Raw genomic sequence first — 23,778 nt, 5'->3', positions numbered from 1 at the left:
CAAGAAAGTGGTGGACTGTGAATTCTGGATTTCATTTCTATCAAGCTGCCTTTGAAGATTTTCACCTATATCAAAAAGGAAATTTATCACAAAACTTTCATTGATCTCCAACTATCAAAAGACTGAACAGGTTTGATTCTTTTCATTTCGTAAAGGTTAAATAGGGTAGACATAGAAAAATGCTTTCACATGTGATAGAGAGTCAAAAAATATAAGGGAGTCACTAATAAATTCAGTCTGGAATTCAGGAGAAACCTTTACCCAAGAGTATGTGGAGTTTGCCACCAAAGAGTTGTTGATGTAAATAGCATAGATTAGTCAAGGGAAAGCTTACTGAGTACACGAGGAGGGAAGGAACAGAAGATTTTGCCAGTAGGGTGTAATGAAGTCAATAGAGTGGGAGGTGGATCATGTGGAATTTAAATGCCAATTGGATGAACTGCTTCGGTGCTTTAAATGCTATGTAATGTTGCACCAGGGAACCATTCAAATAATTTTAAAACAATTATACATGGTGGAAAATCTCAGTGAAGCCACAGGGGTAATGAACATAGATAGGCCAAGCAGATACAAAGGAATCTTTACAGACAGGTTTTTTTTTGTTGTATTCTTGTATTATCATTTTAAGATGATTTTTCCTGAACACGTGCATCCTTGGGAACATTGCTCCTTTCCATATTTATTCACAAGGTGTGGGCATCCCTGGCTAGGCAAGCGTTTATTGCCTATTGCTAATTGCCCAGAATATGGTGGTGGTGGTGGTTGAGAGCTGCCATATTAAACCACTCCAGTCCTTGTCCTTTAGGGATAGCCACAGTACTGTTAGGGAGGGAGTGTCAGATTTTGACCCAATGACAGTGAAGGAACGCCAATTTAGATCCAAGTTAGGATGGTGTCCGGCTTGGAGAGGAACTTTTCAGTGACGGTACTCCCATGTGTCTGCTGCACTCATACTTTGACTGGTAGGGGTTGCAGGTTTGGAAAGTACTGTTGGAGGAGCCTTGGTGAGTTACTATCACTCATCCAGGTGGTTTGGATTGTGTGGATACAGTGAATAGGGAGCTGAATGGGCAGAACACATACTTGTTTGTGTTCAAATCAGTTCAGAGAAGTTTGCCTCTCTGATTTCTTGTTATTTAGCAAATGGCCTCTATTTATCTGTTGGACTACTTATCTACTCTCTCCTCTGCCCCTTTCTGTCCCCTGACCTTACTTGCCTCCAGAAACATCTTACAACTGGTGAGCCACATTGATAGTTCTTAAAATATAGCAGTGAAAACTTAGTACAGGTGTAAGGTGCAGGTATACATTTGATAACTTTGAAAATTTTGGATGCAATCACTACCTATTTTAGGCCAAGTCTGATTTTGCACTCCGCTAATGTGTAGGTTTGTAGGTAGATGCATGCAAATAAAGTTAATATGATGCACTGATGTAATGTACTCAACTTCGCATTCTATCTTGTGTATTCTTAACATTGCCCTCTCAGATATAAGCTGGGCTTCCAGATTTGTGAACTGCTGTGTTGTGTACACTATTACATTTAAGCAGCCTGCTATAGAGGTGTTTATTTTGTAAGGCTATTACTCAGTGTTTTAATTGTTGGATTGTTTTGTTTGGTTTTAAGGACCTTTTGTGGTGATTGAAATACTGTTGACATTTTCTGCAACAATTCCAACAGAACCATCTAATGTTGCTCCATGGGCATTTTTCTATTTTTACCAACTTGGAAAAGGAGAATGCCAAGCACTGTACACCCTCTGGTAGGATTTACTGGTGGGGGTTTACCTATGTTCATCCGGAGAGCATTGCATATGGAGAATGTTATCAAATATGCTTCAACCAGATGAGACAATCACTCTCTATTGGAAGATATGGAAAGGGTATTACATTCTCTATTCCTTCCACAGATAGTTAGGGTACTAACATCATTTGATTACTTCCTCTTGGCTTGCATGTGGTAATTCAAGCTGATGAAACCCCTCATGTGCCTTACTTCCTGGAGTGGGGTATCCTGCCCCATTATGAATCAGGCTGCTCTGAGGCTCCACTCCTTAAAGGCATTGCTTTAGACAAGCAACTGTGCTGCATTGCATTAAGGATAGAGTAGATGCCTACCTCTTAAAGATGCGATTATTTGTATGGTGTCTAACAGCATGAATTCCCCTTCACCTCACTTCCGCAAACTGTGTAAGCTTCCAATGAGCTATTCTTCACATGTGGAACTTGCCCGTTATGGTGAAAGTTGCTGCCTGATTTGGCAGGGTGTAGCAGCTAAGAAGTTCAAGCTTCTACCCAAGGGAAGCCCTGCATAGCCCATCTCCTGCTGGCCCTGGGTAAAGTGAAAAAGTTTTGTTAAAATCATGGATAGCACTTAACTGAACAAACCAACCTTGCAACTGCTTGTCATGTGAAAGGCAGGAAGGAGGTAACATTAAATGAACAAACAAATAGGTCAATGGGCAGGAATACCATTGAAGAATCTTACCTCCAAGGGGAGGCAGCAGGGTCACTCTAACCTCCAGACTGATTAAATAGCTCTCCCGCCTCATTCGCCATGGAGAAGACATTAACTTCCTTACTTATGAAACATATTTGACTGTTCTGGAGATGAAATTACTTTGTGCCTCACAAATCACTAAGGCCCCAGTAAAAACTAAATGGCGTTGATTGCTTGGAGGAGCACTGCTGGTGACTGACTACATTGGGAAACAAGTGTGCTGCTCATTGCAAGGACTGCTGTCTGGTCCCATATAGCAATTATTTAAATGTTGCCACCAAACTCTACACCCACCCTTGGGTCCTATTGCAGAGCTATTTCTTGTTTGTTAAGTTAAACTGAGTTCCATTTTTTATTGTATTGCAGTGTGATGAGAAAAGGAGCTGTTTGCTGTGTATTACAGGCTGGAGAAGAGTTATCCTCTGTTTGGGAAGCTATTGCTATTGTAATAAATTCCCCTGAGTGCCCAAATCTTAAACATGACCAATGTTTATCAGGAATGAGAATCCCTCTGCTGGCTCACAGCCCTCATTGCACCCTGACGCTGAAGTGAAAGCTGGTTAATTTTGGCCAGAGGGTGAAAACAATCCCAAATAAAAGTAGCCTATTTATTTAAAAGTCCAAATTTAACACATAGTTTTGTTCCTAGTTGCTGATTGCCATAATTTGATGTGGCCTGAAGTTGTTGAGTCAGAAATCTGAAGCTCACGTGCTTGCAACATTTGTCAGCATTTTCAGGTATTGGTATGTGTGGAAACGTGCATTTCCAGTGAAGGCATGGTCTGAGCACAGAGCAGCCCCGTGCAGGATGATTCAGGGCTCAAAGGATGAGGTCACACAGGTTTTCTGTGTCAGTGGAGGATTTTTTGCAGTGGGGTTTGGGGAGAGGGGGAGCATGGTGGGAATGTCCAGAGGAGGAAGACTTTTGTATCCCTACAGTAGACAAAAGTCAGCCATCTTGCTCTTCTGCTCCTTGATCCTGTAGCAGCTGGAGCTGCTCTCACTGTTATCACCAACACATTCCTTATCCAGAATTGAGCAATGTCTTAACCCTGAATAAAAACAGAAAGAACTGCGGATGCTGTAAATCAGAAACGAAAGCAGAAGTTGCTGGAAAAGCTCAGCAGGTCTGGCAGGGTCTGTGAAGAGAAATCAAAATTAACATTTTGAGTTTGGTGACCCTTCCTCAGAACTAAGGACCGAAAATGTTAACTCTGATTTCTCTTCACAGATGCTGCTAAACCTGTTGAGCTTTTCCAGCAACTTCTGTTTTTGTTACTGATTTGTAGCATCTGCAGCTCTTTCAGTTTTTATTTAGTATTAACTCACTGCCACATCTCTTCCAGGCATTCCCATCTTGAAGGAGTTCTGCTTCTCTCTCTGACGGGATTTCCGTACAAATCCTTTTTCTTGCCCACCGTCGTTCATTTCACTGTTGCTCCTGGTGTTTGACCCGATATTTGCTAAAACTTGTTTTCACAGGCACGTCACATTCCTCAGTGACTGCCTCCAGCTCAGACTCACCCCATATGGATTCCAATGCAAGTTTCATCCCTCGTGTTTTGAATCCTCCCAGGATCACAGATATCTCTGTGATGTTCAACATTCCACAGACAGCTGCTCACGCCGCATCCTGAGATCCATACTCAGTTCCATTAGTCATCACAGGCACACGCTCAATCTCATCATCCTGTTGAGTCCTGTAAGACAGAGTCTCACCTCAGTTACTCTTCTATTTGAAGTGAAGTCCTGAGGAATTTTCTGGAATAATTGTTGCTCGAGAGTTGGTGGATAGGGATGAGATCAGGATCCCTGTGTGGGAATCAAATGCAAGCCTTAACTAAGTGTTGTCTTGGCAATAGACCCTTGGGCATGATTTTTTCTGCAATTGGCAATTCAATGCCAGAGAATATATTTGCTGTTCAATTAACGATTGTGGGCAGGGTGCTGAGACACATCAACAGTTCCACTGTCCGAGGAGTAGTTTGTCTTTGAAATAGTGCCGTGAGGTCTTTTCCATCCAGCTAAGAGGACAGTTGAAGAATGTTGGTGGAAACACCAGAGGATTTTCCCTTACAGCTTCAGGTGGCCTTTTAGGATGTATAGCCATCCTGACCCTGAATCACAACATAGCCAGAAAGATCTCAGTTCAGTAGCAGGAGAGCTGAACTGTAACGGCAACAGTCTCTCAATACAACCTTAGAGTTTCATCTGAGATTTCAAACACAATTCTAGAGGAATGTCAGGCACACAAGCTTCTGGTCTTGAGGTAAATCTGAGGGCAACTGTCATCCAAACACCATGCACAGAGACCCGATTATAAAAGGGGAATATTCATACAGGATTCAGGGCCAGAGGGGATTAGTTCAGAGTAAGGCCTGGGCTGTTTTAGGCTTTTCGGCCTCATTTGCTTGACTGGACATTGGCTCCCACCTGATGTTGCCTAGAATTGCACTAGTGGTGGTGAGCAAGAGGTGAATGTTTGAGATGGAGACTGACGCCTGGGAAGAGGTAACTTAAGGTGAGGCAGGATTGAGGGAATTGGCAAAGGGAGGGTAGAGCAGCCTCTAGTGGAGCAGGGTGGTGTTGCATTAGTTAACACCATGTCTCCAAAGTGTGTTGCCCTGTTCAAGGACTGAAAAATATAAACAGCCTTTTCATGTCATGGCAGTGACAGAAAGAACCGTTCTCATGCTTTGTATAGCCTGTCAATGGAAGGTTGATGATGCCTAAGCACAATGTTTAGCACAGGGCCTTCTTCAACGGTCTTTCCCTCAGAAACGTTTCACGTATGCCTCGAGATTAAGCACACCTATGCTCATGACCTTATTTCATTTCAGCCTTGCGGGACGAGTTTAAACTGCAGCCGAGTGATGTGGTGGTGGCACTGGGAGACCAGGCAGAAATAGAATGCCTGCCACCTCGAGGCTATCCAGAGCCCACCGTCACATGGAAGAAGAATGGGGCACCTCTGAATGAAAAAGACGAGCGCTACAGAGTGAGTCCATCAATTATTTCATACCTGACCCGGTCCAGCTGTAGAGGACACTAAGGCTTTTTAATGATGTATTGGCCCAGTCTGTCGCATGGTGTGAATTGGAAGGGCATTGCGAAGTGCAAGGTTCACAAACTCAACCTTGAGAGAAACCAATTGAGGAGAGTTTGTTTCATCTAATGTGGATGCACCACACTCTCTGCAAGTGGCATCCTCACTTATCTAAACCAGGAAATTTGCAGAGTACAGACAAGACTTAACCAGTCTGTGCTTGCAATTTCCAAAACGAAATGTCTCCTGTTAGCAGTGACTCCATAACTGGGCAGCTCTTGCTGTACAGTCTTGAGTGTGCTCATAGCTACACCAATAATAACTGAAGATATTCAGTTTAGCTTTTAACATGGCTCATTCACACTTCCTAGGCATGACATACATAAATACTAAGAGAAGAAAGAAATATGTTCAAGTCTGGAGTCTCTTTTGCACGACATGGAAGCTTGGGAGCTTATAGTTCCTTGGGACTTCCTGCGAGGATAAATTTGAAGATCAGCCATGTTCATATTAAATGGGATAGTAGCCTCAATGAGGCTGAATGATCTGCTTCTGCTTTTTTGTGTCTTTCTTGTGTCATTTTAACAGCAAACACCCATTCTTCTCCAAATTGGGAAAATTTTGACTTTTGACTTTTTTAAAATTGTGTTGAATGATTTATCACATTGAACATAGAACATGGATAGACAACTGGTCTAGTCAAATAATATGATACCGTGACTCAAATCCTGGGAATCCCAGGAAATGCAACTTATACTGCTGAATAAGTTGACTGATCCACTATATTGTAACTGTAGCTGTCCATTTTCTTTTAATGAATCTTGTGCTCTACCTGTTTAAAAAGGGAATGTCATCAGGAAAGCTTTTGCCGTTTTGGACTTTGTTTCAGCTCCATGTTTTGGCCTCTTCTGCAGATCACTGTTGGCAAACTCATCATTTCCCAAACTCACTGGAGTGACTCGGGAGTGTATGTCTGTGTAGCAATGAATAAAGTGGGACGACGGGAGAGTAGGGCTGCACGTATATCCATACTAGGTAGGAGCAAACTTACAATTAATACCAGCGTGCAAAACCCCTTCACTAAATATTGAGAATATAATTGGTAGTAACAAGGATATGTGTTATTAGAATGATGTGTGATGACAAGCATGCAAGATTACTCCATTGGATATGGGATGAATGACTAGTTATTCTGTTTTGGTAATATTGATGAAATGTTGGTCAGAACTTCTGGAGAACTCCCTTCTCAGCTTTCAGCAATGTAATGGGATCCATTTGAACAATTAGACATTGCCTCAATCTATTGTGCTACCTTTGCCAATGCAGCACTGCCTCCTTACTACCTTTTGAGTGCTTCACGATATACCAGTGGGTCAAACCCATATTCTACATAATGAATGTAGATAAGATTCCAGCTTCCAACTCATCCAGTGCCTGAATCTACCACAATCCTGCTGTAGTTCAGATTTTGTATTAAAATGTGAATCATTCCCCAGTCGACCAGTTGTCATTTAGCCTGGGTCTGAGAAGCGGGGGAAGGTGCAGGTTGGATTCACTTCCTTCTGTTGGCAATCCCGTAACTCTGTTTCTATCACACTCCAGAAAAGCCAACCTTTGTCCAGAGGCCGAGTGATGTGACAGTAAGAGCTGGGGATACCGTGACGTTTTCCTGCGATGTCCGTGGTGATCCAATGCCGCGTGTATACTGGTTGAAGGAAAATGGCAACCTTCCCACAGGGAGGTGAGTGAGGATTGGTCCAAAGGGCAGTGTGTCTAGGTCATGAACTCGAACGTACTCCTCGAACTAAAGCCCATTTATTTGACTGTTGCTCCAGAACAATTTGGAAAAGAAACAAAGAATAAAGTTGTATTTGCAATCATCCATATCTTCAGCACTCTCAAATACTTTATTGCCAATAGAGTACGTTTGAAATTTCTTTCACATGGTAATGTAGGAAACAATGCAGGTAGAATTACCAAGTGTTAGGGACGCCTATATTTGAGAGACACAAGATGGCCGGCAGCTAAGCTGCCCCTCTATCCCTGGCTGACATGTGGTTAAACAGAATTAAAAGCCTGCTCCAGCATTTAAGTGAGACATAATGATACCTTTGAGGGGGGGAGCTCGTTGTTTCATGTCAAAAGGGAGCCTTGCACACACAACAGCTACAAAAAGATTTGTTACAGACAGTTTGATAAGAAACATTCAAGGAAAGATTTGCAAGATTTGTAACAAACATTGAGGGGAAAATGAACTCCTGCAAAAACAAACACAAATGAACCAGTGGGATTATGGTTCATAAAATAAAATCTAGAGGACCAAACAAGTACATTAAATTACCATAGTGATTGATTCTAGTCTCATTAATGAAAGGATGTTGTCCCATTAGGTGAACAGAGTTAGTAAGGACAAGGCGTGTTCCTCCCAGTGGGAGGACACTTCAGCTGTCAAAGGCATTCGGTCTCGGATCTTCCGGTAAACATCCTCCAAGGTTGACTTCAGGACACACAACAACGCCGAGTCACCGAGCAGAGGCTGATAGCCAAGTTCGGTCCCCATGAGGACAGCCTCAACTGTGATCTTGGGTTCATCTCACACTACAGGTGACCCCGCCACACTATACACACACACACACCCACATAAATACAAACACTCTCTTGCATAATCACACAGTGTCTCACACAAATACACACACACACACAAACCCTCTCTCTCACACGCACATTCTCTCACACATGTTCACACTCACAATCACACACACACTCTCACATACATATACTCCCTCACTCTCACACACACCCACACTCTCAAGCACACACACACACAAAAATAAATATATGGGGTGAATTTGCATTTGCAGATTTGTATTTGCGGATTCGATTTTGTTCAAAAAGCACACAGTTTGTAGATATAGTCAGTCAGTGGGGCATATTATAAATTTCTGCTTTGGAAATAAAACCAGTCTGACTCCAGGTTAAAACAGACAGATTCTAAATAAGGCCTCACACCTAAAATGCATTGTCTGACCTGAGATGTCATCTCTTGCACAGACTGATAAAATGTTTAGTTATTTTGAGGCAGTGACTTGAAAGAAATGCTGGGATTTGCATTTTAATCAATTGAAACCTGTATCTCCTTTCTAACTCATTAAATGTTTAACAGGAGGGAGTCAGCCAGCTATTTTAGGTTTATTCAATACATTCACATCAGTTGTATAAATCCTTTGATCTTTTGCATTTAAATTCTGTCTCTTGATACTTCCTCTCTCACTATACCTGAGGAAGGAGCAAAGCTTCGAAAGCTAGTGTATTCAAGTACAACAACAAAAACAGAAGTTGCTGAAAAAGCTCAGCAGCTCTGGCAGCATCTATGAAGAAAAAAGCCAGAGTTAACGTTTCGGATCCGGTGACCCTTCCTTAGAACTGACCTGAAACATTAACTCTTGATTTTTTTTTTTTCTTTGCAGATGCTGCCAGACCTGCTGAGCTTTTATAGCAATTCTGTTTTTGTTCCTGATTCACAGCATCCGCAGTTCTTTCGGTTTTTAATTCGTGTATTCAAATAAACCTGTTAGACTATAACCTGGTGTCATGTGACTTTTGACCTCAGATAATCACAGAGTTAGATTTCAATGTAATTATAAATACACATATATAACAAAATACAAAGTTCACTAAAAACATTAGGGGAATAGATTCAAATATGGATGTGAAAGTCTCAGGAAGCTTTCCTTTATCATTAAAGGAAGCCTAGCGCACCCTGTAAGAAACAAATTGCTCACAACTCCTTAGCTTAAGAGTGCTAACAGTAGGGATAGATATAAAAACTTTATGTAAGCCTAACTTTATAATAGTATTAATAACATGAATCTTACAGCAATTAGTAAGAATCAACTGGCTTTTGTATTTTTTTAAAATTACGACAGTGGGAAAATATAACAGGAGCAACAGAATTTGATAGAGATAGCAAATGAATAGAATGAACAACAGAATTCAAGCAGTCCTTAGAGATAAGTAAGTCTGGGACATCTCTGAAGGAATACAGCCAGTAACTTTAGAATGCGAATTAATAGAATGGATGGAAAGATCCCAAGGCCTGGTGATGACAATATCTGTTAAACATCATGAGATCACGGGGAACCTAGGCCTGCTCATAGAAGTATCTATCATCGATTAGGTTTTCCACAGGACTGGATATATAAAATATTGGGAAGGGCACAGTGACCACGTTGTATGTGATTATTGTAACAGAAAATGTATAAACATACTGTATCCCACTGTGAAAAGCAGAATGTCATCGACCTCTCTTCCGATCTGAGCTAAAGATTGAGGGGATAACTGTGTCTTCACATCAAGGCCAGACTGGGCAAGAGTCTGTGGCCCTTTCCCTCCAATGATCTGGTGACTGCTTGAATAAAAACTGCCACATGCCTGAATTCTGCCTGCCTCCTGAGTCTTTGTCCTTGGTCAGGTGTTTCGCTTCTACACCAAGGGATAAAAATTGCTCAGGATACCAGGGAGAAATTAAGTGTTATACAGTCAAAGTCATACAGCACAGAAACAGACCCTTTGGTCCAACCAGTCCATGCCGAACATAATCCCAAAGTAAACTAGTCCCACCTGCCTGCTCCTGGCTCTTTTTTTTCAAACCATTTTTGGAATCTTTTATGATGAGACCAAGGTTATAAAGGTTTACAGCATGGAAACAGGCCCTTCAGCCCAGTTTGTCCATGCCACCCAGTTTGATGGTTTGATGTCTTATCTGACATTGCAGCTCATCCTCAGTAGCCAAGCTAAAATGAAAACTGTTGCTCTTAATTTTGGACTTGCTAAAATATTCATTTAACCTTCATTTATCTTCTAAGATAGCAAGAACTGCCGATGCTGGGGTCAGAGACAACGCAGTGTGGAGCTGGAGGAACGCAGCAGGCCAGGCCAGCACCAGAGGGTATCAGAGGGTTATCTTCTCACATCTGTTTGATTTCACATGAATAGGAAGGTGCTTTAAAGTTGCTCGGTCCCGTTCAGATCTGACACGACAGCATGAGTTAGTTCTTGGAGCCGAATATGGAAGGCAGTTCATATTTCTGTCTGTGCTCTGACTATAGTTTTCATTCAACAGATACGAGGTCAACTCTGACAACACAATAAAGATACATTACAGCACTCTTGATGATGCAGGCCGCTACACCTGCCTAGCAGAGAACCTGGTGGGTTCAGCCACTGTGTCCGTCTCCCTCTTTGTGCAAGGTAGGCTTTACGTTTGAAATGATTGACTTGTAGCCAATAAGGAGGCTCGGTAAAAGCCTGAAACCACATTCCGCCAAAGATGCTGGTGGAAAAATGACATGAAGCTTTAAAGTTTAGTGTGCTAAAAAATAATCTGAATAATGAGGTAAGAGTGATTGTCACATAAGCAACCTCATAAAAGAGTAGGGAGAGGAGTTTAAAGATCCTTAGCTGCCATGTTAGTTTTGTACAGCTATTCGCTAAAAAATGCATAACAATATTTGACAAGAATTATTAAATCCTTACAATACTGAAACCATGAAATTTGATCCATGTGCTTAGGCTGGTGGATTTAAATAGGTTAAGGAAGAGTAGGAGAAGGTATAAGTTCTGTCAGCATAGTACTAGATTAGAATGAAGGATTTCACGTTTCACAAAATGTAAGTAACCATTGGAATGAATTGCTGGTTCACGCTGTGAGTTCAGAATCGCTATAAATCTTAAAAAGGGAGCTAGACAGGTCTGTGGCTGGCATAACAGCTTGTGGAGATTTGCTAGACTATTTTTTTTAATCCATTCATGGAATGAGGGTGTTGCTGGCTAGGCCAGCATTTATTGCCCATCCCTAATTGCCCAAAGGGCAGTTAAGAAGCAACCACATTGCTGTGGGACTGGAGTGACATGTAGGCCAGGTAAGGATGGCAGTTTCTTTCCCTAAAGGACATTAGTGAACCAGATGGGTTTTACCTGACAACCGGCAATGGATTCATGATCATCATTAAACTCTTAATTCCAGATTCTTTTTTATTAAATTCAATTCTACCATCTGCCGTGGTGAGGTTCGAACCCAAGTCCCCAGAACATGACCTGGGTTTCTGGATTAACAGTCCAGCAATAGTACCACGAGGGCATCACCTCTCCCTATTGGGAGATGGTTTTCTTGAACTTGTGTGCTTGCTTTCAGAGATTGAAGAGGATGTTTTGAATTCTCCTTCCCTTAAATTATTTTTTTTCTTCACCTTTTGTCTCTCAGAAAGACTCATGGCTGGTTTTTTGAGGAGTCACAGTGCACCAAGGTGACAGGAAACAGACTTGATGGACCAATTAGACCTTTCTTATCCTCTATTCTGTATGTTTAAAATGGACCAAGTTCAATAAAGAAACATTAAATCCAAACAGTCAATATTGAAAATACCCATCAGTATTGGAAAGGAAAGATATTATTACACCTGCAGTAGATCCCACATTGCCCCAACTAGTTCATGATTTGAGTTTTTATTACCTTTCAGATGCTGTTGATTCAGGTCAGAGAGACGAGGAGAAAGACACTCATCGGGAGCTGTTGGATGTTAGGATTTACCTTGACAACGTGACTGTCCTTCCATCATCTGCACATGTCTATATCCACTGGAAGGTGGGTGTTTGGTTTCTATGCCTAACTTTTAAGAAGTTACTATTTTACTCTGTATCTGATTGCTACTAGGCTCATTCCATATCTAGTGCACTGTAAGTCTGTAGTGAAGGGACTAAGGTATGGTAGCCAAATTTAGTAAGGATCCCATGATAAGATGGAAAGTAAGTTGTCAAAAGGAGGTTACAAAAAGACACAGATAGGTTAAGTGAGTGGATAAAAATGTGACAAATGGAGTATAATGTAGGAGTTGTCCACTTTGGCAGGAAGAATAATAAAGAAGTATATTATCTAAATGGTGAGAAATTGCAAAGTTCTGAGATGCAGAGGGATCTGAGTATTCTGGTGCATTAATTGCAAAAGATTAGTGTGCGGGTACAACAAGTAATTAGGAAAACAAATAGAACATTATCATTTGTCAAGAGAGGAATTTAATACAAATGTACAGATGTTATGCTTTAATTGACGACAGTTATAGCCATCTTCAGGGGAGGCAAAGGTGCCATGTTGTTATTACTACACTGTTAATTCAGAGATCCAGATAATGTGCAGGGGACCTGGGTTTGAATCCTGCCATGGTAGGTAGTAGAATTTGAATTTAACAAAAAGAAAATAATCTAGAGTTAGGAGTCTAATGTTGACCATGAACCAATGTCAATTATTGGCAAAAAATATCTGATTCACTAAAAACTTTCAGGGAAGGAAACTGGTGTCCTTACCTGGTCTGGCTTGCACTTAACGTGACTCCAGACTCGCAGTAATGTATTTGACTCTTAACTGCTCTCTGATATGGCCTAGCAAGCTACTCAGGTGGAATAATCACAAGAAAGCCTGGACTACATGACATTGACTAAGGTTACAATCAGATTGGCCATGGTCTTATTGATTGGTGGAGCGAGCTGAATGACCTACTTCTGTTACTAATTTGTATGTCCATGATGCAGTCCCTGAGAGTGTGGTGCAGGGAGGTTCAATCATGTTCGTCAGCTGGGAATTAGACAGTTACATGAAAAGGAAGAATGCGCAGTGTTCTGTGGAGAAGGGAGGAGAATGGTTCTAGCTGAATTGCTCACTTTGAGAGTTCGTGCACACGTGATGGGCCAAATGGTCTCCTTTAGTGCTGCAACAGTTCTATAATTCTGTATTTCCTGAAGTGCTTTCTTATTTGGAAATCAGTGAAAATTTTGGAGTTCCCTAAATTTGAAGATTAGATCAGTAGTTAATCAACTCCCCAAGGAGATTAAGTAAATGAGAATAATTCAATGGGATTGTACATTTATATTGACACAGCAAGCATTTGAGTGAACTTACGTAAAAGAGACTCTTCTACTCCTCATTGTAAAGCAAATCATGAAGACATTACCTGCTTCAGGATCTTAACCCTACATTTAGTTTATGGTGTAGTTAAATTATATATACCTCAAGGGAGCTTTAATCTTCATCAAACCCAATATCAAACATATTCATTATTCATTATACTGCTGGCATGGAGCCTCACATTGTACTCAGGATTGCACATTGGGATATCTTGGGACATGACCAAAGTAGACTGAGAGTTGCTACTTCTGGGAATATTGGAAGCAGAACAGTGGGGAGTGTTCAGAACAGAATCAGGAGGAGTACTGATTCAACATGTTCCCTTTGCTGTGAAATGTAGGAGCAGTAAGCCCAGAGAACCCTGGATGTGTAGGAAAATTCAGAACTGGATGAAATGGAAAAGAGAAGCATATAACATGTACAAAGGGAGCAAATCAACAAGGCCATAGTGGAGTATAGAATGTTGAGGGGACACAAATAGGAGAGGAAAGAGAGAGCATGTAAAAGCACCAGCGGGCAAAATTAAGGAGAGTCCAAGATATCCTACAAGTACATCGAGGAGAAGAGAATAACAAAGGAAAGGGACCAAGAGGAAAATCTGTGTGTGGACCTTGGTAAAGTTAGACCGAATCATAGAATCCCCTACAGTGTAGAAACTGGCCATTCAGCCCATCAAGTCCGCACCACCTTTCGAAAGAGCATCCCACCTAGACCCACCGTCCGCCATCTGATCCCTGTAGCCCTGCATTTCCATGACTAATCTACCTAGCCTACACATTCCCTGGCCACTATGGGCAAGTTACCATGGCCAATCCACCTAACCCTACACATCTTTGGATTGTGGGAGGAAACCGGAGCATCCTGCAGAAGCCCACACAGACAGGGGGAGAATGTGAAAACTCCACACAGACATTCACCTGAGGTTGGGATCACACCTGGGTCCCTGGTGTGTGAGGCAGCAGTGCTAACCACTGAGCCACCATGCCGTCCAAGTGTTAAGTGAGTACTACACATCTGTCTTCACTTGGGAGAAGGAGAACGTAGGCACAGAATTTGGAAATATGGATGGTGAGGTCCTCGAGCAGATTGGTATCGGGAGTCATAGGAACATAAGAACATAAGAACTAGGAGCAGGAGTAGGCCGTCTGGCCCTTCGAGCCTGCTCCGCCATTCAATAAGATCATGGCTGATCTTTTCATGGACTCAGATCCACTTACCCATGTTCTCACCGTATCCTTTAATTCCTTTATTGTTAAAAAAAATCTACCTTTTTTTAAAAAACGTTTACTGAAGTAGCGTCAACTACTTCACTGGGCAAGGAATTCCATAGATTAACAACTCTCTGGGTGAAGAAATTCCTTCTCAATTCAGTCCTAAATCTGCTCCCTCTAATCTTGAGGCTATGAGTCAGGGGGTATTGAAGGTTTCCATGAGCTTAAAAGTAGACAGGTCCCCAACTCTGGATGAGTTGTATCCAAGGTTGCTATGGGAGATGAGGGAGAAAATCACTGGGGCCCTGACTCAAATATTTAATTCTTCTCTTGCCACAAGGAAGATGCCAGAAGACTGGAGGACAATTAATGTGCTTCCACTGTTCAAGAAAGGCGCTAGAGACAAATGAGGGAATTGCAGGCCAGTGAGTCTCACATCAGCATTAGGGAAAAAGTTGGAAAAAATTCTGAAGGAGAAAATCAGTCTCCGTTTGGAGAGACAAGATTTGATGAGGAATAGTCAGCATGGCTTTGTCAGAGGGAGGTTATGGCTAGCAAATCTGTTTGAACTTTTTAAGGAGGAGACCACGTGTGCAGATGAGGGTAGGGCAGTGGATGTATTTTGCATGGATTTCAGCAAGGTCTTTGACAAGGTCCCACATGGGTGACTGATAAAAAAGGTAAAAGCCCATGAGATCCAGGGTAACAACAAATTAGATTGAAAATTGACTTAGTGGCAGTAGACAGATGGTGTTGGTAGAAGGCTGTTTGTGAGACTGGAGCCCATTGTGCAGTGCGGTAGCACAGGGATCAGAGCTGGGTCCCTTATTATTCATGATGTATATAGATGATGTAGATAAGAATCTAGAGGGGATGACAAGCAAGCTTGCAGGTGATACAAAGATTGACCGGGTGGTTGACAGTGAGGATGAAGGTCTAAAGCATAAAAATATATAAATGGAGGATATAAATGGATTGTTCAGGTGGGCAAATCACTGGCAGATGGTCTTTAACCCAGATAAGTATAAGGTAATGCACTTTGGAAGAAGTAACAAGACAAGGGAGTACTCAATGAAAAGTAAAACACTAGTAGGCTCAGCAGAACAGAGAGATCTTTGGAATGCTTATCCACAGATACATGCAGATGGCTGGACAAGTTAATAGCATAGTTAGGAAGCCATATGGGATTCTTGTCTTTATCAGTTGAGGCATAGGTATAAGAGGAGGCAGATTATGTTGGAGCTGTACAGAACTTTGGTTGGGCCAAAGCTGGAGTACTGTGCAGTTCTGGTCATTGCACTACAGGAAGAATGTGGTTGCTCTGGGGTGCAAAGGAGATTTACCAGATGTTGACTGGGATGGGCCATTTTAGCTGTGAAGAGAGCCTGAATAGGCTCAGGTTGTTTTGTATGGAGCAGAGAAGGTTGAGCGGACCCCTGATTGAGGAGTGTAATATTATGAAGAGCATGAACAGGGTGGAGAGAAAACTGCAAGGTAACCATGAGATGGTAACCAGGACATGGAAGTTGTTGGATATTGATGGGAATTTTATCCATCATACTACTTTCATAAGATCAATTTTGCCTTGGTAATCCCAGCCATTCCATGTGAATTTTCTCTTTGAGGCCATGTATTTAAGCCTAATGGTCAAAACGGGGTTTACCAAACTACACAAAACTCATTCCATTTTCTCTTCTCTCTGGCTTTGACAGGTTATTTCCCCATCTCAAAACATCGAGGGATTTATAGTTTCCTTTCGCTCTTTGCTGCCCTTGCCTGTGGAATGGATGGAGCAGCAGGTTACCCATCCCCTCGAGAGGAGCACGGTGCTGACTTCCCTGAAGAGGGGCTACGTGTATGAGTTCAAGGTTCAGGCGTACAGTGGTAGTTTCCGCAGTCCAGACAGCAACATGGAGCATGGAAAGGTTCCCGAGGAAGGTGAGATTTCTACCTACAATGGGTAATAATTGTTAGGAGAGATGGGGGCTAGGCTGTTCATGTCTAGAACATACATACTTGAAATATAGGCCAGAGAGTTTTGTGGCCTCTCTCCAGTACTCTCCTGCTGTAATAGTGTGGTTCAGTTGATAACACGCTTGATTCTGAGTCAGAAGGTTGTGTTAAAATCCCATTCAAACACTTGTATGAAGAGTCTAAGCAGATGCTTCAGTGCAGGACTGGATGAATTCAACATTGTTAAAGGTACCTTTCTCAGATATGAAGTTAGCCCAGTGGTGGAATTCTCTCCTTTTTGTGACTAAGTGCTGGGTAGGCCTATAAAGTGCATAACTCACCCAATGACATGCTGATCGCCTCACTGAAAGCTGACTGGTGAGTGGCAGCAAGTTTCTCAGCCTATCACAGATTTTAACACTGATGTCTTATGTCACTTCTGATTGGCTGACAGGCTCTGTGTCATAACCATCAGTCGAGGCCTAGTCCTCAGTCTAGTGGCATGAAGGTAAGTTATTTTTATCTTTTTGTTGTGAGTTTGGGTTTGTGGGGCAAGGGTTTTGGGGGGAGGTGGACAAAGACATCAACATAGCTTCCAGACATCATCTCCTATCTCCCCATTCATGCCTGTATTCTGATCAGGGCAAATGGAGCTCCACCTCCCTACCCAACAACTCCAGTAGGTCACTCCAGTTTTTCAGCTGGGAAACTAGCCAACTTTCTTGCCTGTTGGGGAGGCAGAGGATTAGGGAGGTGGTGAGATGAGGCACTAAAATGTACTCTAATTGACCAGCTAAGCATCTTATTTGGTGGCCGGTTGAGAAAGCCCTCTCAGCGATCTGCTTACCCGAAACATAATTGTGCTACAGCGAAAAGGGGAAGGGTATCTGGCCAGGCCAAATTACCCAATTATTTCCCATTCACACCACCTCCAGGAAGGAGAAGGTCCACCTCATAGCCCATTGTCCACCTTTGCTTGACTTGCTTGCTTTTCAGTGGACCTCCCAAAGTGCCATACAGCCAAATGAAGTAGTCTTTGCAACCATAATCTAATACACTCAACTAATTCACATTCAGCCAATTCTGACAAGTGACAATGGGATAACAACCAATTCTTCTTTTCATGTTGGTTGTGAGTTAAGTATTGGCCAGGATGCTGGGGTAAATCTGTTCTTCTCTGAAATAATGCAATGGGATCATGTATATCCACCCAAGTAGACAAATGGTGCTTTGGTTTAATTCAACAACTGAAAGACAGAACCTCCAATGGTGTAATGCTTCCTCCGTGCTGCACTCCATCAGCCAAGATTTTTGTGTTCATGCCCTGTAGTGAGACTTCAATCCAGAACCTTATAACTGAGAGAAAACCATGCCATCAATAGAGTTACTTCCAACTCTCTTTAAACAGCTCTTGGCATTTTGCAAAGTAGAAAATAGTATTTCACCCTCAACCAACATCACAAAATTAGATTATCTGATTGTCAACACATTGCACTTGAATTTTCATTGTGCAAGTTAATGCAAGTTCTTTCTTTCTTTGTGTCTGCCTTTCTATTCATGTTCTAGGATGTCACTAGAGTTGTCATTTCAGTGTTTCATTTTACATATCTTGTATCTGCTAAGACTCCTTTTGGAGAGTTGTCCCAATATCAGTAGTATAAGTGACAATCAAAGGTACAGGAGGTATAACTGAAGCAGCTACAGCCTGGGAATTCTGCTGCAATTAACTCATTTCCTGACTCCCCACTGACTACCATCTATACAGCACAATTCAGGAGTGTAATGGAATATTCTCACTTTCCTGAGTGAGTCCAGCTTCAACAACACTCCAGGAGCTCAATGCCATTCAGAACAAAGCAACCTGGTTGTTTGCTAGCTCATCCTCCACTGCGAACATTCAATTCCTCCACCACTGATGTACAGTGGCAGAAGTATGTAGCACCTATAAGTTCCCTGCAACGTTCCTTCAATTGTCTTTCATCAGTACTTTCCATGCCTACACCATCTACCACCTTGGTAGACAAAGGTAGCAGATGGGAACACCACCGCCCTTGTAAACCACACAACATCCTGACTGTCACTGGGTCAACATCCTGGAACTTTCTTCCTAACAGCACTATTTCGGTGCTTAGACCACTTTGACTACAGCAATTCAAGAAGGCAGCTCATCATCTTCTTCAGGAGAACAAAAGCGGCTCTAGCCAGTAATACCAGAATCTCATGAAAGAATTTTTAAAAAGCAGAAATATCAGTTCTAGATGATTTGTTCTCTTTTCCTGTGGGCTGATTTTTTAGCATGCTTATGGTGATAGATACAGGAGCTCAGCATTTGGGAATTCCAGGTGCAGACCCACATTGAATGTCAATATTTTGGATCTTTCCTGAGGGTAATCCTCATGCATTATATTTTTAAAAGTGATTCATTCTTGAGAATCTATCTTTCACTGTCAGGTTGGAAATTTCTTGCTCATATGTGAGGACTTGCTATTTGCTGTTAACCTGTTGTCTCCCGTGCTTTACGTTTAGTGCCGGATGCTGCTCCCCATAGTGTGATTGTAGCAACGACAGAAAGTAGGAATGGCAGCATTGTGATCAGCTGGGAACCCCCTCCTCCCGAGTCACACAACGGCATCATTAAAGGTTACAAGGTACGATTACAAACTGATGAGGAATGGAACGTGTACAATGTATCTGGGCCAATTCAGGGCCCTGAAAATGTCTAATCAGTTCCACTATGAGGAATAAAATTCAATTAAGAAATCTGGAATTTGAGAAAAAGTTAGCATCATCGTCAGTGTGAAGTAATGGGTTAACAGCATGAGCCTAAGAGGTCAGGATGGAAACATGATGGAAGATGACATGAGTGAGGCAGAGCTGGACAGAGATCTCACAGGGGAGAAACTCTGAGCAGTAAAGAGTTAGTCTGTAAGTAAAAGGCTATTGTTAAAATATACATAAACTACTGCAAAGACATTTAAGGGACAATGAGACCCTGAGAACCCAAACCAGAAGACAAAACAATGAGATTATCAATATTAATAGGTTATTAAAGGAGTGGCAATCTTTGGTTTGGTTACAAATATAAATTTGTTATTTTAATAATGTACTACTCACCCGAGGTGATTTAAAATCTTTAAATAGTTTTCATGAATGTGTTTTCTTTCAAGTGTGTAAGCTCTCTTTCATCATTAGAGTCTTAATTACTTTTCTTCTCCATGTGGCCCCTGAGATTTCCTCATAGTGCATATTGGGTGAGTGTCTGTATAGATGGTATGGAGTGACTGGATGGTATCAGGTGGCATGGGCATATGAGGTAGAATGGGAAGTGGACGGGAATAAGGAGTGAAGGTTAGAAAGCCTTTTATATAACTGACGTCTGAGAGAACTGATATGGCCTTCGAGAATGAGGAGAAATTTCTTCACCCACAGAGAGAGGAGCTTGTGAAATTAAAAACCGAAGGAACTGCGGATGCTGTAAATTAGGAACAAAAACAAAGTTGCTGGAAAAACTCAGCAGGTCTGGCAGCATTTGAGTTCTGAGGAAGGGTCACCGGACCCGAAATGTTAACTCAGTTTTTTTTCCTTCACAGATGCTGCCAGACCTGCTGAGCTTTTCCAGCAACTTTGTTTTTGTTGAGCTTGTGAAATTCTCTGCTACAGAAAGCGGTTGAGGCCAAAACATTGAATGCTTTGAAAAAGTAGATAAATATACTTCTTCGGGCTAAAGGTATCAAAGGATATGGGAGAAAGCAGGAACAGGATACTGAGTTGGATGATCAGCCATGATCAGATTGAATGGTGGAGCAGGTTTGAAGGGCCAAATGGCCTACTCCTGCTCCTAGTTTCTGTGCTTCTGTATTTAAAGCTGGCTGAATTGACACTCACTATCCTTTGTGACTGCCTCTGGTGTCGGCAGACCTGACATGATCACCACCACCCTACCCTACCTCAGAACAAATATTGCATGAAACAAGGCTAATTATGCTGAGGATGGTGAGAGAGGGGCAGCAACAACAGGTTCATGACTTCCTGATCCAGCCTGTATGGTGGTTCACAGTGATGGGGTCAATAGCACCGACTTCCTGATTCAGGAAGGATTTGCAGGAGCTATAATGTATCTCCCACCACCTACTGTGCCAATGTTACCAGGACTTGGTGAGAACAAAGGAAGAATTTGTAGTAGACAGACCCAGGACTCGTGCGTTCCCAGTAGTCCCTGAGTAACATAGGTCATATTCATGCAATCTTTAAATAGTTGCAATAATTCAATAAACTTCATATTGTTTAAAAGCACAAGACTCTTCTAGTTAGACCAGAAAGATCGATATCCTAGTCCACATTAGATCACGTTGGGCCTGAGGGAATCCACACACAACAAGTTACCATATCTTTAAAGTACACTATCAAAGATCCAGTCCTATCTTTACAACATGTCAGTGAAAGAATCAGTGAAGCAAATATTATTTATGTTAATCCATAATAATCTTATCTGACATCTCACCGAGACACCAAATCTTCTCACAATTCCAGAAGCAAAATACAGTGGGTGCTGGGAATAAGGGCAGAAACAGAAAACACTGGAAATATTCAGCAAGTCTTATAGATCTGTGGAAAGAGTAACAGAGTTAATGTTTCAGTTTGCAACCTTTTCATTTGGGTTCTGATTAATTAGATTATCTCTGCACAGATGCTATCAGACATCCAGACTGTTTCTAGCAATTTCTGTTTTGAACACAGCTCGTGTCACAACGTATAACCGTCATTTCATAGCAGTTCCTATCCTTAGCTGGACATTTTGCAAACGTTTATTGTTTACTTTATATTTCGGGACATACCCTCTTAGATTTTGTGTAACAATTCACAAACTAAAGTGTATAATTACACACACATTTCTATTTTAAATTAAGATGGGTTTTCATAGTTGAATAAACATGAAAAATTGGAACTGTAATACAGATCAATGGTCTTTTGCAGACAATAAGATCGGGCCTGGAACTGTTATTAAGAATAGAAAGAAGAAATCGTATTCCATCCAATTATAAGTGGATGCAGCATTATCTAGTCAGTTCTTCAGCAGAAAATTACAGATCTTTGTCATGTAGTTTTTAACGTGCTGTGTATATTTTAGGGAAGAGTTCATCTTCTGTTCTTGTACAATGGACCTTGACTTAGTAATGGTGTCTGGTTTAATGCTGTCATAGATCATTCCCCAGAAACACAACAGCTAAAGGCTCCTCACAGTGCAGTCTCCTCTCACATTGCAGAGACAAAATGCAGTCTAGACGACCGCTTTCCTATGTAGTGTCTGTAAAAAATAACTCTGAGTTCCCATTTTCCTGCCACTTCAACACAGTGTTCCTCAACCAACATCTCTGTCTCAGGCCTACTGCAGTCGTCCAGTGCAGCTCATGTTACAGCCTTCAGGACTCCATGTTGGCTTTAACAATTTTAGAGCAAGAGCACACCCTTCCTTGTTTATGACCTACCCACTACCTTAGGTTTTGTCATGAAATAACTTGTTTTCATCATAGCCAACCCATTTGCACCTACTCATCATCATAGAATCCCTACAGTGTGGAAACAGGCCCTTTGGCTCAACAACCCCACACTGACCCTCAGAGCATCCCACCCAGACCCATGCCCCTAATCTACAAATCCCTGAACACTATGGGCAATTTAGCATGGCCAATCCACCTAGCCTGCATACCTTTGGATTGTGGGAGGAAACAGGAACACCCGGAGGAAACCCGCGCAGTCACGGGCAAAACATGCAAACTCCACACAGACAGTCGCCCAAGGATGGAATTGAACTCTGGTCCCTGGTGTGGTGAGGCAGCAGTGCTAACCACTGAGCCACCGTGCTAACCCACTGGCCCCATTATTACCTATATAGTTTCTCTTCTTCCCCGGCTAAATGTAAACGATCCATTTGTCTGCCGACCCTTTTTCTCTCTCTCTCGTCCTGCTATCCACGTCTTGGCTCACTCCTTTTCCCCCCATTCCCCATCATCAGTTTAAATACTATCTTTTCCGAGACACTTCTGGTTATGGAAAAAGGTCGCAGGATTTGAAATGTTAACTCTGTTTTCTCTCCGTAGGTGCTACCAGACCAATTGAGCAATTCTCCAGCAATTTCTGTTTTTGTTGTTTCAGATCTCTAGCATCTGCTATTCTTTATTATATTTCAGCTTAAAAGCTTGTTGGAAAATGGTACATAGACTAAAATATGACAATGACAGTGGCAAACTGGTTTCCCCACCGCTAGTCCCGCACAACAGAATACTGTGTGTATCACAAAAATATACAAAAACCACACCACTTCCGTAGAAACCGACTGACCTAATGTTCTGTGAGGCATAAGTTACTTGTGAGAGATTCCCGTCTAGTTCCAAGTGCTGGAAAATATCAGCTTTGAAGTTGAGTGCTGAAGATTGCTGGGCCTTTGTCATCTAGCATGAACCCTGCTGAATAACTGTCATGATGCCATCATGACTTTGTCAACACAATGCTTGATGCCTTGTTTTGGATGTTGCCAGGGTTGGAGGGATTGAGCTGTAGGGAGAGGCTGAATAGGCTAGGGCTATTTTCCCTGGAACGTCGGAGGCTGAGGGGTGACCTTATAGAGATTTATAAAATCATGAGGGCATGGATAGGGTAAATAGTCAAGGTTATTTTGCCAGGGTAGGGGAGTCCAAAACTGGAGGCCATGGGTTTAAGTTGAAAGAGGAAAGATTTAAAAGGGAGTCAAGAGGCAACTTTCTCACACAGACGGTGGTGTGTAGATGGAATGAGCTGCCAGAGGAAGTGATGGAGCATGGTACAATTGCAGCATTTAAAAGGCATCTGGATGGGTATATGAAAAGGAAGGGTTTAGAGGGATATATGCCAAATGCTGGCAACTGGGACTAGATTAATTTGGGATATTTGGTCGACATGGCTGAGTTGGATCGAGGGGTCTGTTTCTGTGCTGTACATCTCTGTGACTTGATGACTCATTGAATATTGTACCGTGAGAAGACAACATTCAAAGAAACCAAAGTGACAAAACCAAAATAAAATGAGCTGAAATTATAAATAAGGGCCAAAACCAATGTTGCTGAACATTCCTGGG

General features: G+C 42.0%; 1 protein-coding gene across 3 annotated transcripts in view; it reads left to right on the top strand.

Annotated features, from left to right (window-relative positions):
* robo4 (roundabout, axon guidance receptor, homolog 4 (Drosophila)) overlaps positions 1-23,778 on the top strand; it is a 124,990-nt gene that overhangs the window by 35,552 nt on the left and 65,660 nt on the right. For all 3 annotated transcript variants that reach the window (XM_048615601.1, XM_048615599.1, XM_048615600.1), the window contains exons 3-9: positions 5,341-5,498; positions 6,461-6,581; positions 7,149-7,287; positions 10,669-10,796; positions 12,065-12,189; positions 16,427-16,652; positions 19,194-19,315. In XM_048615601.1, the coding sequence (XP_048471558.1) occupies positions 5,341-5,498; positions 6,461-6,581; positions 7,149-7,287; positions 10,669-10,796; positions 12,065-12,189; positions 16,427-16,652; positions 19,194-19,315 (1,019 nt within the window). The remainder of the gene's footprint in view (positions 1-5,340; positions 5,499-6,460; positions 6,582-7,148; positions 7,288-10,668; positions 10,797-12,064; positions 12,190-16,426; positions 16,653-19,193; positions 19,316-23,778) is intronic.

This window comes from Rhincodon typus, chromosome 32, assembly GCF_021869965.1.
Source record: "Rhincodon typus isolate 14 chromosome 32, sRhiTyp1.1, whole genome shotgun sequence".
Taxonomy (NCBI): domain Eukaryota; kingdom Metazoa; phylum Chordata; class Chondrichthyes; order Orectolobiformes; family Rhincodontidae; genus Rhincodon; species Rhincodon typus.
Note: the sequence above shows the minus strand (reverse complement) of the source record. Positions and strands in the feature narration are given on the sequence as shown.